Below are 12,607 nucleotides of genomic sequence, written 5' to 3' on the forward strand. Positions count from 1 at the left end.
GTTGGTTGGCAGCCTTGTCGTGTAGCAAGGGGAAAGCCGGGAAGAACAAAGACCTGCTTGATTGCTGTGCTTTGGGAAGAGCAAATATTTATCCCGGAACATAAAAGAATAGATGTGAAAGGTGAGCAAAGATAGATGCAAAAGACAAGAGATAGCAAGGGCAGGGCTTGAGAATCTGGGAGAGTTTCAAGAGCACAGGGAGAGAGTCTGGAGGGGGCAGGAGGCAGCGAGCGGATCTAAACGGGAAGAGAAGTTTTTCTCCGTAGCACGGATGCATCCAGCTTTGGTGTTTTCTAAAGGACTCAACAGAATTTGACCGTGCTTCTCAGTTATACTGGAAACTGGGTTTCTATTCAAGGGTGAATCATACCAGCTAAATCTAGGATACAAAAGGAAAAAAGAATAGGAAAAGGAACAAAAAATGTTAAAAGAGCAAAAAGAAGAAGTCAAGTGTCCCATAAACGCTGTTGGCTGAGGGCAGAGATGTGGACTCAGTGGGTAAGGGGGTGCAAACTGCCTTTGCTCGTTATTTCCTAGGAAGGAGCAGTCCCAGGGGCATGGGACGTCTCCTCTGCGGGCAGACAGAAACGTTCTCCAGGATCTGAAAGCAGAAAGTGCTGTCTTTGGGAAGGTGGGCATGTTTTTAGCTGCATTATGCATCCTGGGTTCTGGCTGCAGAAACGTTGAGTCAGAGTTTAGTACAGAGTCCCCAGTTGGAACAGTTTTCTTCAGTTTAGCTGGAGGATACAGAGAATCCAATTACGAAATCATTCAGACCAATGATAGGAACAGTGGGTTTAATAGCTCCCCATTAGCTGATTGAACTCTGTGTAGCATAGATAAATGAAAAGCAATTCTTTCTGATCTTAGACAGGGATCTTTTTATTTGTTTAAGTCTGTTACTTGACGGATTGTCTCTTTTAAGAAGCAGGTATGTCTGCACTGGGAGGAAGGGCAGGAGGCTTTGTAGAGGGCAGTTTGAAAGTTTCATCAGAGTTTACTGTAGAATTTAGAGTGTCTGAGCCCCACTATGTATCTATTTGGATGAAGAGCAGATACGCCTTCCAGGGAAAGAGAAAAACTCATCCTAAGGGTAATCTGAGTTGGAGAACAGAAGCCTAGATGAAGAAGCCTGTGGCAATGCAAGAGGAAGGTTTGACTCTGACTGTGGTATTTGGTCCAACTCAGATTGCCCTTCAACTTCAGGGGCTTGTGTCTAGGACTGAGCAGTGAAGAGTGGGAGTGAAGTTTGATTTCAGCAAACCCTGGCTGAAATCCCAGCTCCCTTTGTCTTATGAGATGCGTGATCTTTAGCAAGTTCCCTTATTTCTCTGATCCTTTCCCTTCATCTGGAAAATGTTTGGTATCATAGAAATTTCTACAGAACGCTTAATATGGTGCCCACGGCACATAGAAATCACTCAGTAAAGGTCATTATGATAATAATGATGATAAATGATTAATGACAAGAGTGTCATCATTATTAGCTCCAAACAGGAGGAGGATTAATACAGAAGGTAGCATATGCTGCTTTATAACCTGTATTGGGTGGAAAGGGGACCACAGCCTAAGCAGAGAACCAGGCTCCACCTGGGTTGGAGAAGAAACGGGGAAACATGCTGGGCGGCTTTGGTCTATGGGGAGGGAGCCAGAACTGTGCTTCTGAGCATCCAAGCTACACCCCCTAAGAAACCCCTGCAACTATCTGGGAGGTGTTGAAGGTGGGGGGCCTGATACCTACAAAGGAAGGTGGGAACAGAGTCACGGACATACTGTTTTAAAAGGGGCTTTTTTTTTCCCCAATAGCTTGAAATACTTATTCATTTACTTTCCAGTTTTATTGAGCTGTAATTGACACACTGTATTAAGTTAAGGTGTACAGCATGATTTGATGTGTGGGTATCTTACACAAGGATTACCACCATATGTTTAGTTTAGTGAAATATTGTTTGAACACCCAGGCTGGCAGGGCCTGGCATCCCCAGGTGTACCAGCATCACAGGAACACTTGAGTTCAGGTGCTCTTGGAATAACCATCCTCAGAAGCAGCACACCAGGTTCTCTCCAAGAGCCCTAGCCTCCGGTCCCCGATGGAGCCGCACGGCAATACGGAGGAAATTACAGAGCATCTTGAGAAGTCAGAGGCCCACATTTCCCAGCCTCGGGAAAGTAGTTATTAGAGGGTTCAGAAAGTGATCTCTAGGGGCTTCCCTGGTGGCGCAGTGGTTGAGAATCCGCCTGCCAATGCAGGGGACACGGGTTCAAGCTCTGATCCGGGAAGATCCCACATGTCGTGGAGCAACTAAGCCCGTGCGCCACAACTACTGAGCCTGTGCTCAAGAGACTGTGAGCCACAACTACTGAGCCCGTGTGCCACAGCTACTGAAGCTCGCGTGCCTAGAGCCCGTGCTCCGCCAAAAGAGAAGCCACCGCAATGAGAAGCCCGCGCACCGCTACGAAGAGTAGCCACCGCTCACTGCAACTAGAGAGAGCCCGTGTGCAGCAGTGAAGACCCAATGCAGCCAAAAATAAATAAATAAATTTATTATTTTTTAAAGTGATCTCTAGTTTCAAGAGAACAGACTGTGTCAAGGAGAAGTAAAACTCTCCAAAAACATAGCTCCTTTGGTATTCTTTCAAGCCCCCACTCAAAGGCGTGTGTGCTGGAGAGATGTAGACTTCTGTCAGAGAAAGCTGAGACGGCAGAGGGGAGGCTGAAGGCACACTGGCGTGGACGGGCCACTGTTTGTATTAGGAACGCCACATTTACAAGTGACACTGCCGCTGCTGCCAGAAGGTACACTAACGATTTGGGGAAAGTCAGTAACATGGGGCTGGCCAAAAAGTTTGTTCGGGCTTTGCCATAAGATGGTACAGAAAAACCCGAACGAACTTTTTGGGCAACCCAGTATATTCACTCGTTCCCCCAAACACTGATTGAGCGCCTACTGTTACCCAAGCCCCAGGCTTGGTGTTCATCACTTAAATGAGAACAGAGAGAGTTTCTGGAATGTCCAAGATGACCAGAGATTTTAAAGATGATGGGCCTCAAAGTTGAAAATATTATATATGTTATTTAATACGATTCAGTAACCTGGTGCTGAGAGATGTAAAGTCCCAAGACAGGGAATGGAGCTGCCTTCTCCAGTCCCCTGCCTGATTCTTCACTTTTCCTGGGTGAAGAAGCATCTTCTATCCCCCATGATGACTGCCATTTTGATCAGTCCAGTGTGTCTCTTACCTGCGCTGTCTGATAACTGCCCTCCATTCCATTTAGAGTATCTACCCCACCCCCCCCCCGAACACACACACACACACACACACACACACACACACGCTTCATGAGCTCCTGGTGAGGCTGTCAATCATGAGGCTCCATTCTTCTAGGTCAGAATAGAACAGAATGGGGCACAAATGTGGCCAATCACAGCACCTCACTCCCTTGGGCCAGAGAGAGGGACGTCCAGGGGCTGGTATGTGATTCATGAAGGGCCAATCAGATTCCTTCCTTGATATATGAAAATTGGGAGAAGAAAGTTCTCCTTGCAATGGGGCTTGCTAACCTTGCAGAAGGCAGCTGGGGCGAAAGGCCACCATCTTTCCAAGTCTCAAGAAGGCAGCTCATTGCAGTAGGAGCACATGAAGCTAACAGATGAGGAGAGAGAAGATAAAAGATGGAAGGGTCAGGAAAGGGGAGAGCCTAGAAGTCCAGGGACAAGTTCATCATGACAGTCACCAAGGCTGAAATGAAGGAAAGAGAGGTCAGAGCAAAAGGGACTGGTCTTCTTTTTGAAGGTCCCTAAGCTTGGCCCAGCTTCTGGAACACAGTAGGAGCACGATACATTTGGGTTCCATTTCCTCTCTTGTTCCTTCAGGAATTCATCTGGATCTTCTTGTTTACGTCATGCCATGGTGGCACGTTCTTTCCAGGCTACTTTTGATGTTAGAGTCTTGTACCCTTCAGGGAAGACATGTGGAATCTGAATAGGGACTCCATCCAGAAAACTTTATGACACATGGAGGGACTTTCTAATGTCCTATTTTTTTGCATCTCCTCCTTACCACACCATTAATATATATTAAACATACACTATATGACAAGGACTTCATTCATTCAACAAATATTAAATATGCCAGCATCACTGCTAAATACTTTAGACATGATCTCTCTTTTGATCCTGACACACATAAAATTATCCCGTAAGGACTATAATTATACCCATGTTACAGATAAGCAAACTGAGGTTTCAAATGAGTAAGTCATTTTCCCAAGTTTATAGAGATTGCTAAAATGATCAGATTCAGGACTTGAATCCACATCTGCTTCACTTCAAACATTAACTCTTTTATAGCCAAAAGCATCCTGCCTCCCATCTAGTTTGGGTGTTTTTTCAGTGCCAGTCCAAGAAATGAATCACTATCATTCCTTTCACAGAAGATAATTACCCTGCAATGGGCTCTGGGGACTACAGGTGTTTGGAGAAGTCAGAAGTAAGAGGACCCCGTGGTTTAACTTGCCAAGGGGGTTCTGTCTGGGGAACCACTGACTCTCATGTTCCTGCCCCCAGGACAGTGCTGGGGAAGAGGCTCAGGCTGAGAGATCGAGGGTCACTGACAGATGGAGACTGAGGACAGGAGCTCACTGCAGGCTGTCATCAAGAAAATATCACATTTAAAGATGAAACAGCCCCTTTCACTGGAGCATCTATTTTGTCTCTTGGGCCTTCAAACATTACATTTACTCATTTTAATACCATGGCTCCAACAATGTTCTGTGTGAGATCACACACAGAGGAATCAACCTAATTTGAGATTACACGCCCACTGCCCTTTCCTAGGAAGAGCGTCTTCTTGTTTCTAATTAAACGTTTTCTTCTATGACAAATGTCAAGATGCCAAAAAAGATCCCTATGAAGAATAAGAAGTGGCAGGAACTTGGGGTCACGGGGGCGCTATTCCCCGTGTCTGGGTGAGCTTTGTTGTTGGCGCTGAATGTCAGTGATTTGCCCAAAGGTCGTGGGATTTGGGGCTCTTCTGGATGAGTGTGAACCAAACTCCAGAGGCTGGGCTGTTTTGCACACCCAGCTATCAGAGAAATCTGTGCTGCTACCCCCAAATGAGTGTGCGCAGAGCTGGTGTTAGGGTAGCAATACATCAGTCCAAATCCATTCCCAACCCTGGGCATAAGACTCAAAAGCCAGCACCCTAGTCCCTGCTGCCCACGTAGTTTGGTGGGAGATTATCAAGACAGGGAATGGGAGGATGGGGTCGTGTCCCAGTTCTATCTTTTGCAGCCCCGGTAACAGAGGAAGGAAAATAACTTTTACTGAGTGCCCACTGTGTGCAAGGAGCAGTGAGGACTTTCACAGCCTCTCAGCCAGTCTTCATAACAATACCAAAAAGAGGGTGTTCTTACCAACGTGAGGATACGCACAAGGTGAAGGTGCTGTCTGCCTACCATCACACAGCCATGGTGAGGTAGGGTTAGGGTAAGAACTCAGATCTGTTGTAGCCTCTCACTCTTTCCACTTCATCTCTGAGTGCCTTTTTCTTAGCAAGTAAAGATGATAAACTCATGGGTGAGCGGCAGATGAAAAATGACAAGGGTGATAGGCTTCATTGCTCCAAAGGTGCTGCCGGTGGAGGGTGGAGTGAGCTTGGGTATCAGTCATCACTCCCTTTGCCCATCATGAGCCACTGCCATTGGCTTCTGTCTAATTAAGATCAGGCTGCTGTTTATGGGAACCTGCTCTATGTCAGATGTCCTGTAAGATGTTCTACATTTCCTTTTTGAATGAAATAGAAGACACACTGATTCTGGGCTTCCTTTCTTCCTCGAATTGCTGGGGAGACAGGACGTCCATTCCGTTATTGCATCAAGAGCAAACCTTGTCACCATCACCAGCCCTCTCCAGGGAGGACAAGATAATGGGAAAAGGCAAACTTTTTGAATAAGAAAGACCCCAGAAGGAGCATCTCTACCTCCTCATCACCAAACAGGGCTCAGTGTGACTCAGAACACTTTATTCCAATCTCTCGGCCATAGTGGCTCCTGGCTCCAGTCTTAAGACCCTCCAAGCAATTTCTCAGTTTTACAAACATCTGTGTCACTTAACCTCATACACTCCACTTCTTTATTTGAATAAACTCAGGGAAGATCATACTGGCCATATTTCATTGGATTGGCCTTGTCAGGGACACTTTAATGCTGTGTTGTTTGGTGACATCCTGCACTCAAGTTGCCAATGTAGCCATAGCCCAATGGAGGCCACAGGGGCAGAGGAAGGAACTCAGTGTCTTGAGTGATGATTATATCGAATCAGCACGGGTGTTCTGGGTCAACAGCCATAGCAATGTGATCCGAGCTGGATTCCAAAAGCATCCCAGACCACGGAAATGGACAGAAAGTGAATGTGGTTCAGAAGCACAATGGCCACTTTGGGAGACAAGGTGGCACCATGCAATTTTGAGTCTCATCAGCTGTACTTCAGATCAGTCAAATGCATCCATGGTTCTTTCTCTGTATTTCCCATTCCGGTCTTTGTGTCTGTCTGCCTCTCTCTGTGTCTTGGTCTTTCATTGTCTCTGTGTCCATTGTGCCTTTGTCAATGTGTCTCTCTGATAATCAGACTCCCACATGTAAAGAGTCCAGGAACAAGACAGACTTGGATTTTTATACTGCTCATCCACTTAAGAGTTTGTGATCTTAACTTGTCTCCGAATGTCAGTTTCCCCATTATTAAAATGGAGATCGTAACATTGACCTTGTTGAGTTGCCATGAGGATAAAATGAAACAAAGAGTGTATAGCAGGCAGTTCAGTTGCTGGCTCCTAACAAGTGCCCAATAGCTATGAGTTCCCTCCCCGTCTCCAGTGCACTTTACCCTCATGATATATTACGATCCTCCCAATCTGCTGGCTTTCCTCTAGCGTGGCCTGCCCTCGGCCCATTTTCAGACCAGCCAATGGAGCCATTGGCTGATGGCTGCAACTATTTTTCATGCAGTTGGTCTCATTCCAGCAGTTTCACGTGGCCTCTTGCTGTAAATCAGTCTGGGAAAATAAATGTCCCCAGTCCATTAGTGCCTTTCCACCACAAGCCAATTTGAGCCACAAAACAGGCCAGCTTCTTAATGGCCACTTAAATACATTCCTGCAGCCCAGTCTGGAGACTCTCAGCCTCGAATCCCACCAGCTCCTGTCCAAAAGAACCTCCACTGTTACAAGACTGCTGGCAGCAAAGGCATAGACCAGACCCTTAACACCTGCGGGGGGCAGGGTAGGGGGATAGTTTGTCCCTGCTATCCCAGAGTAATTATTAGCAGTGTTCCTTTCACTCTCCAAAGAGTGCTGGTCTGAATGATAGCGACTATAAAAGGTATCTATGGAAACCAAGTATAATAATTTATAGTAATAATAATAATGTCTAGCATCCATTGATCACTTGCTGTGTGCCACACATCACCATAAAGGTCCGGATGCACCGTGGGCTCATTGTGACTCAGCAGAAACCCCCTTACAGCACTCTGAAGGGAGGTGCTATTATTATCTCCATTGTATAGAGCAGGAAGCTGAAGTTTAGAGCAGTAGGCGACACGGTCAAGGTCAACCAGTGTAGAGGGCGCGGGTTGTGCCTCACTCAGATCCCTTTTACTGGGCAGTGCACCCATCCTCCGGCTGCTGGGCGAGCTGGCTGCTCAGAGCTCAGAGCAGTCCCCGTCCCCTCTTCCATGGGGAACAGAGGCTCCACATCCCCCCTTGGAAAGCAGCCCAGAGCCCAGAACTGACTGATGACAGGGGCTGGGGGGCGGGGGGGGGGGCGGGGGTGGCCCAGAAGGCTTCCCCCATTGCTACAAGGTCAGATTGACTCTATGGTACAACTCATGCTCCAGAACCCCTGGTGGGATCCAACTGAGACCCAGCTCTTGCTTGGCTACTTCCCCAGCCCCATCCTTCTTCCCTTGCTCCCAGTCTCCCGAGAGCACCTCTTACATCAACCACTTCAAAAAGCATCCCTGTCCCAGGCTCTGCCTCCAGGGGACCAGTCCTAGGATAGCCAGTTAGCAGGTGGCTGAGCTGGGACTCATGTCTAGGAAGGTCTCACTCTTCATCACTAAGCAGATGTGATATAACACTGCCTATATTATACATCTCCAAGTCATCAAGTCTCCAGGAAATATGTCATACAGGCATAGATACGATAACAGTCACAACGACTACCGTTTACTTAGTGCCAACTTTGGGCCTCTTTCCTGCATCTGATCCTCTCAACACCATAATGTTCATTTTAGTATCCCCATTTTGCAGTTGAGGCACAAAAATCTTGGAGAAGTTGAGAGAGATGCTCACCGAGGTTACACGGATACATCTTTCTCCAAAGGCCAGGCACTTTTTCCCCTCGGCCAGTTAAATCGCTTGCTGTGTAAATTGTTCCCTGAATGGTAGATGAAACAGATTCCCCATTAAAGTTGATGCTCTGGCAACAATTTAGATGGAAGACTGGGCTATCCCTCCCACCCTGCACACCCCGCAGTGGTTCTTCCTGAGCTGCGTTTGACCATCAAGCCTCCACTTTGGGGGGAAAGCCGTATTACTCTGGGAATGGCCAGAGAATGTCTCCTTAAGCCAGACATAAACAGATCAAAGGAGCCATATTCACTGAAGAAAGGAAAGAAAGCAAGCTTATGTGCCAAAGGTCCGGAGAAGTAAATTACATATCTTGTGGCTTTTCCAGAGAGGGAGACAAAATAGAATAAAAGGAAAACAGCAGAGCTTTAAGGAGAAACAGACCATGATTCAAATCCTATCTCTACTACCTGTGTGATGTTTTAGCAAATTACTGAACATCTCCAGGCCTCAGTTTGCTCTACCATAATACCTACTGCGCTAGACCACAGATGAGAGGGGTAAATGAGATAAAATATGTATTTCCCCCTGCCTCTTCTCTTCCATTTCCATAAAATTTATACAGTAACCAACTTGGACCCTCATTCCAGGTCTGAATACTACTAGTTCAGATAAACTATGGTTTATTCTCTAGCAAAAAGCATATCCTATTTGATGATAAAAGGTTTACATTAAAAATAGAGAATGAGAGAGAGAGAGGGAGAACAGATAAGAGGGAAACCTTCATCCAGGAGGCGATCAGCTGATTCATAAAACTACAGAATGAGTCTTCCTGGCTCCAAGGCTAAACTTACAGTCAATGGGCATCTTTGGCCAGCCAATCCTAACCTAGTGGAGAAAGAAGGGCCCAGCGGGCAATCCTCACAAACCGATTCCAGCCCCACCTTGCAAAACCGATTATCTCTGCTTCCAGCTTGGGGAAATGAAAATCAATCTGGGCCTTTGCAATACTGTATTCCAAATCCGCCCCCTCACCCCCTATGGCTGGCTAGCTTTCTGAACAACTGGGGTGGGGGATCTGCAGTGATTCCATTGTGTGTGTGTGTGTGTGTGTGTGTGTACGGCTCCAGTGAAAAACAGGCTTCAGTGTCTGGCTTTGAAAATCAGTCTCCCGGCCTTCATCTTGACATTTATTATTTCCGAACGCTTCAGATCCTCTCAGCATTTATGCAGTAAGTGAAAGGCTGGAGAACCCAGACCTATTTGCCCTGCAGATGACAATCTCTTCTCTTAAAAAGTAGCTTCAACATTTTCACTCTCTGAAAATACACTCTGACAAAGAGTCCTAGAACCCAGTCCTCAATTTGAGGAGGGTCATAAATTACACACACACACACACACACACACACACACACACAGTATTTTTGATAGGTGGTTTAGGAAGGAGAATGATCAATACACAGTTTTAATGTTACTAGATAGACATTCTTCCACCAGCAAGTGAAGAAAAATAATGACTCAACAATCCCCCTCCAGGCGTCTTTCCTCCATCCATTCATCCAGCAGTAACTTAGTCATTCAGCAAGAGCTTATTCAGGATATACTGGGTGCCAAGCTCTGCGCTGGGCACTGGGAATTTATTGGTGAGCAGGGCAGGGGTAAGCTCTGCCTTCTGGGGTCAGCCAGCTTGGTTCAGCAAGAGTTAACAGAACAGAACTGTATAGGATCCCCCAGTTGGCCAGAGCTTTGTCCCCTGCCCTGAATTTCCCAGGGAGAGGCCCCTGTGTTTAGAGTCAAACATGACCAGCCCCATATGTGATGAGTGAGCCAGAGAGCAGCGACCGCCTCTCTCCAGCCTCCTTCCAGTCTGGCGAATGAAACCTGCGTCTGCTCTCGAAGCGGCAAAGGGGAGGGGAAGCTCCTTTGCCTTTTTCTTGCCTCTAGATTGCTCCCAGATTCTGAGTTTGGGGGTCTCACCTGGGAACCGGTGAGCTGGCTGCTGCTTTTAGGGAGCAGTGTCTGTTGGGGGCTTTAAAAAACCACGATGGGAAGGGGTGGGCCCATCTCACTCAAGAGTAGTGGTCCAGTGAACCCTCTGGGATGAGCCCTCCCTCCCCAGAATTCCAAGGAAATGACCATATAGTAACAGCACAAGAGAGGCTTAAACACTCCAGGAGGAATCCCAGCCGGTTCGGGGGTGTGGGGGGAGGGGGAAGGGAGAAGGGAAGCGGCAGTCTGAGGTTCCCTGGGGAGGAGTGGGGGGGGAATAGAAGGGTACTCAGATTGCTGAGCTCCTCCTGAGATGGCAGCAGGAGTTAGGAGCAGATTCAGTTGTTTTGTTTGTTTGTGTTTTTCCTCTTCAGAGAAACACAGAAGATGCCTGTGGGGAAAGAGGGGGGATGAAGTAGCAGTCTTGGCCTCAGGCCTCACGGGGCTGAGACGCTGGGTACCTAGGATGCTTCCCAGTTCCTTTGCCCATATCAGACCGCAAGGACGGGAGTGTGCAGCTGTGAGGAGGAAGGACGCATTTCCCCAGCCCCGCACTTCGTCCCCAGCCCCACCAGGACAATAGCATAGAGGCTGAAAAGGTCCAGTATCAAATCCTGGCCATGCCACTTAGTGGCGGCCGAATGATCTTGGGCAAATCACTCTCCGAGCCCTGGTTGCCGCACCTGTAATGGGGGACAATGATGGTGCCTAACTCACTGGGTCCCAGGAAGTATTAAATAAGATCGCACACATAAAACTCTAAAAAACGAAAGCTCGTACACAGTAAGCCGACGGTTAATTTTAAGCATGTTATCGTCAAACCCCCTCTCCTGGCAGCTGAGCTGTCCTACCCCACGGAGAGCTCCCGCGGCGCAATCTTCCAGACCCTGAGCGCTGGGCGCCACATCGACCCTTCCCCTCTCACAGGCTCCTCCGGTCACCCCTAGATCCGGCTCGGGGAGGGCGAGGGCCGCCTCTCAACATCCTCCCCAGCATCAGCTGGCCCAGGGCCTCGGGGAGGCTCTGAGACCCGGGTGAGGGCGCGGAGGGGGGTGTCCACGGAGGCTCTCCCCCCACCTGCTCCCCGGAGCACTGAGCGCGCAAAGAGAGAAAAAGAGAAAGGCGCGGATACTGGACCAGGCTTTGACGCGGATCTTGAGCTCGCCGTCCTGCGGCTCGGGCATGGCCTTCCTGGTGACCCGCAGCTTGTTGAGCCCCCCGAAGCCGGCCAGCACCACGGCGCGCATCTCCTGGGCGTCCCCGAGGCGGTGAGAGCCGCCGCCGCCCTCCGCCGGCTCCTTTACTGCCTCTTTCTCGATCATTTGCTCCGTCTCCTCCGCTTTCTCCACGCCTTCCTTGGCCATGGCGCGCGCGGGCGCGGGGCGCACGGGCTGCAGCGGCTGAGGCGCGGGGGGCTCGGGGCTCTTCTCCCGCGGGTTCCTCCTGTTGAATGTGGGATGCTCAGCGGTGCAATGGCTGCAGCCTCTGCGAGCAGCGCCGCGGTCCACAGCCTCCGCCGTAATCCTCCCAAGAGCCGCGCCACTGTCCGCCCCACCTCGCTCCCCACCGCTCTTCCCTGCCCGATCAAAGCCTCAACTCCAGTTTCTCAACCAGTGTCAAATCAAGCTCTTGATCGTAGACCCAGAGTCCAGATTTGCCCCAAACTCGTGAGTTAAACATGCAGAGAGGACGCCTTGTCCTCCGCTGTGGGCGCAATACTTCATTATATACGGTGCAGGTTGGGCGCCTTGAAATGGACAGAGATGAATGTCTGAGTCTGGAGGATGCCTCCCCGCCCCGAGATTGCCTCCTCTCCCACCGACATGCGGGAGCGGGCGGGATAGACTGGAAATGGTGCTTTTTCCCAAACCATCAGTCCCAGCTAGAAGAGAGGAGAGGTTCTGGAAGCTGGAAACTAGAAATCCCTCTCGCTGCCCCGAGGAGTCCAAATCCAGGGTCTTCGCACTCAGGACCTCCAGAGTTATCGCGGATGCTCTTTACAGCATCGCCAGGAGCATCTTCTGATGGCTAATTCTCACTACTCGCACCATTTGGGGCCGTTAAAGAGGCTCCAAAAAGAACCAGAAAGCGGTCCTGTTCTTGATTTGACCTCCCCCCACCCCGAGAAGATCAGATCAGTGTGCACCCCTCCGCAACACAGTCGTGTACACACACACACACACACACACACACGTGTGTGTGCGTGCCCACGCGCAGCAATAACTGGCTTTTTGTTTTTTGTTATCAAGGCCTTTGAAAAAGAGCTCACGGG

The 12,607-nt window shown here is 48.9% G+C and overlaps 1 protein-coding gene across 1 annotated transcript in view; it reads right to left on the bottom strand.

Annotated features, from left to right (window-relative positions):
- The window catches only part of VAT1L (vesicle amine transport 1 like), a 144,557-nt gene extending 132,741 nt beyond the window's left edge, over positions 1–11,816 (bottom strand). The window contains exon 1 of the mRNA XM_027119197.1: positions 11,473–11,816. Coding sequence (XP_026974998.1) covers positions 11,473–11,699 — 227 coding nt within the window. The 5' untranslated portion in view covers positions 11,700–11,816. The remainder of the gene's footprint in view (positions 1–11,472) is intronic.
- Positions 11,817–12,607: the final 791 nt, after the last annotated feature.

Source organism: Aethalodelphis obliquidens, unplaced genomic scaffold (genome assembly GCF_003676395.1).
Source record: "Aethalodelphis obliquidens isolate GAN/ISIS:26980383/991018 unplaced genomic scaffold, ASM367639v1 scaffold20, whole genome shotgun sequence".
NCBI classification, from domain to species: Eukaryota; Metazoa; Chordata; class Mammalia; order Artiodactyla; family Delphinidae; genus Aethalodelphis; species Aethalodelphis obliquidens.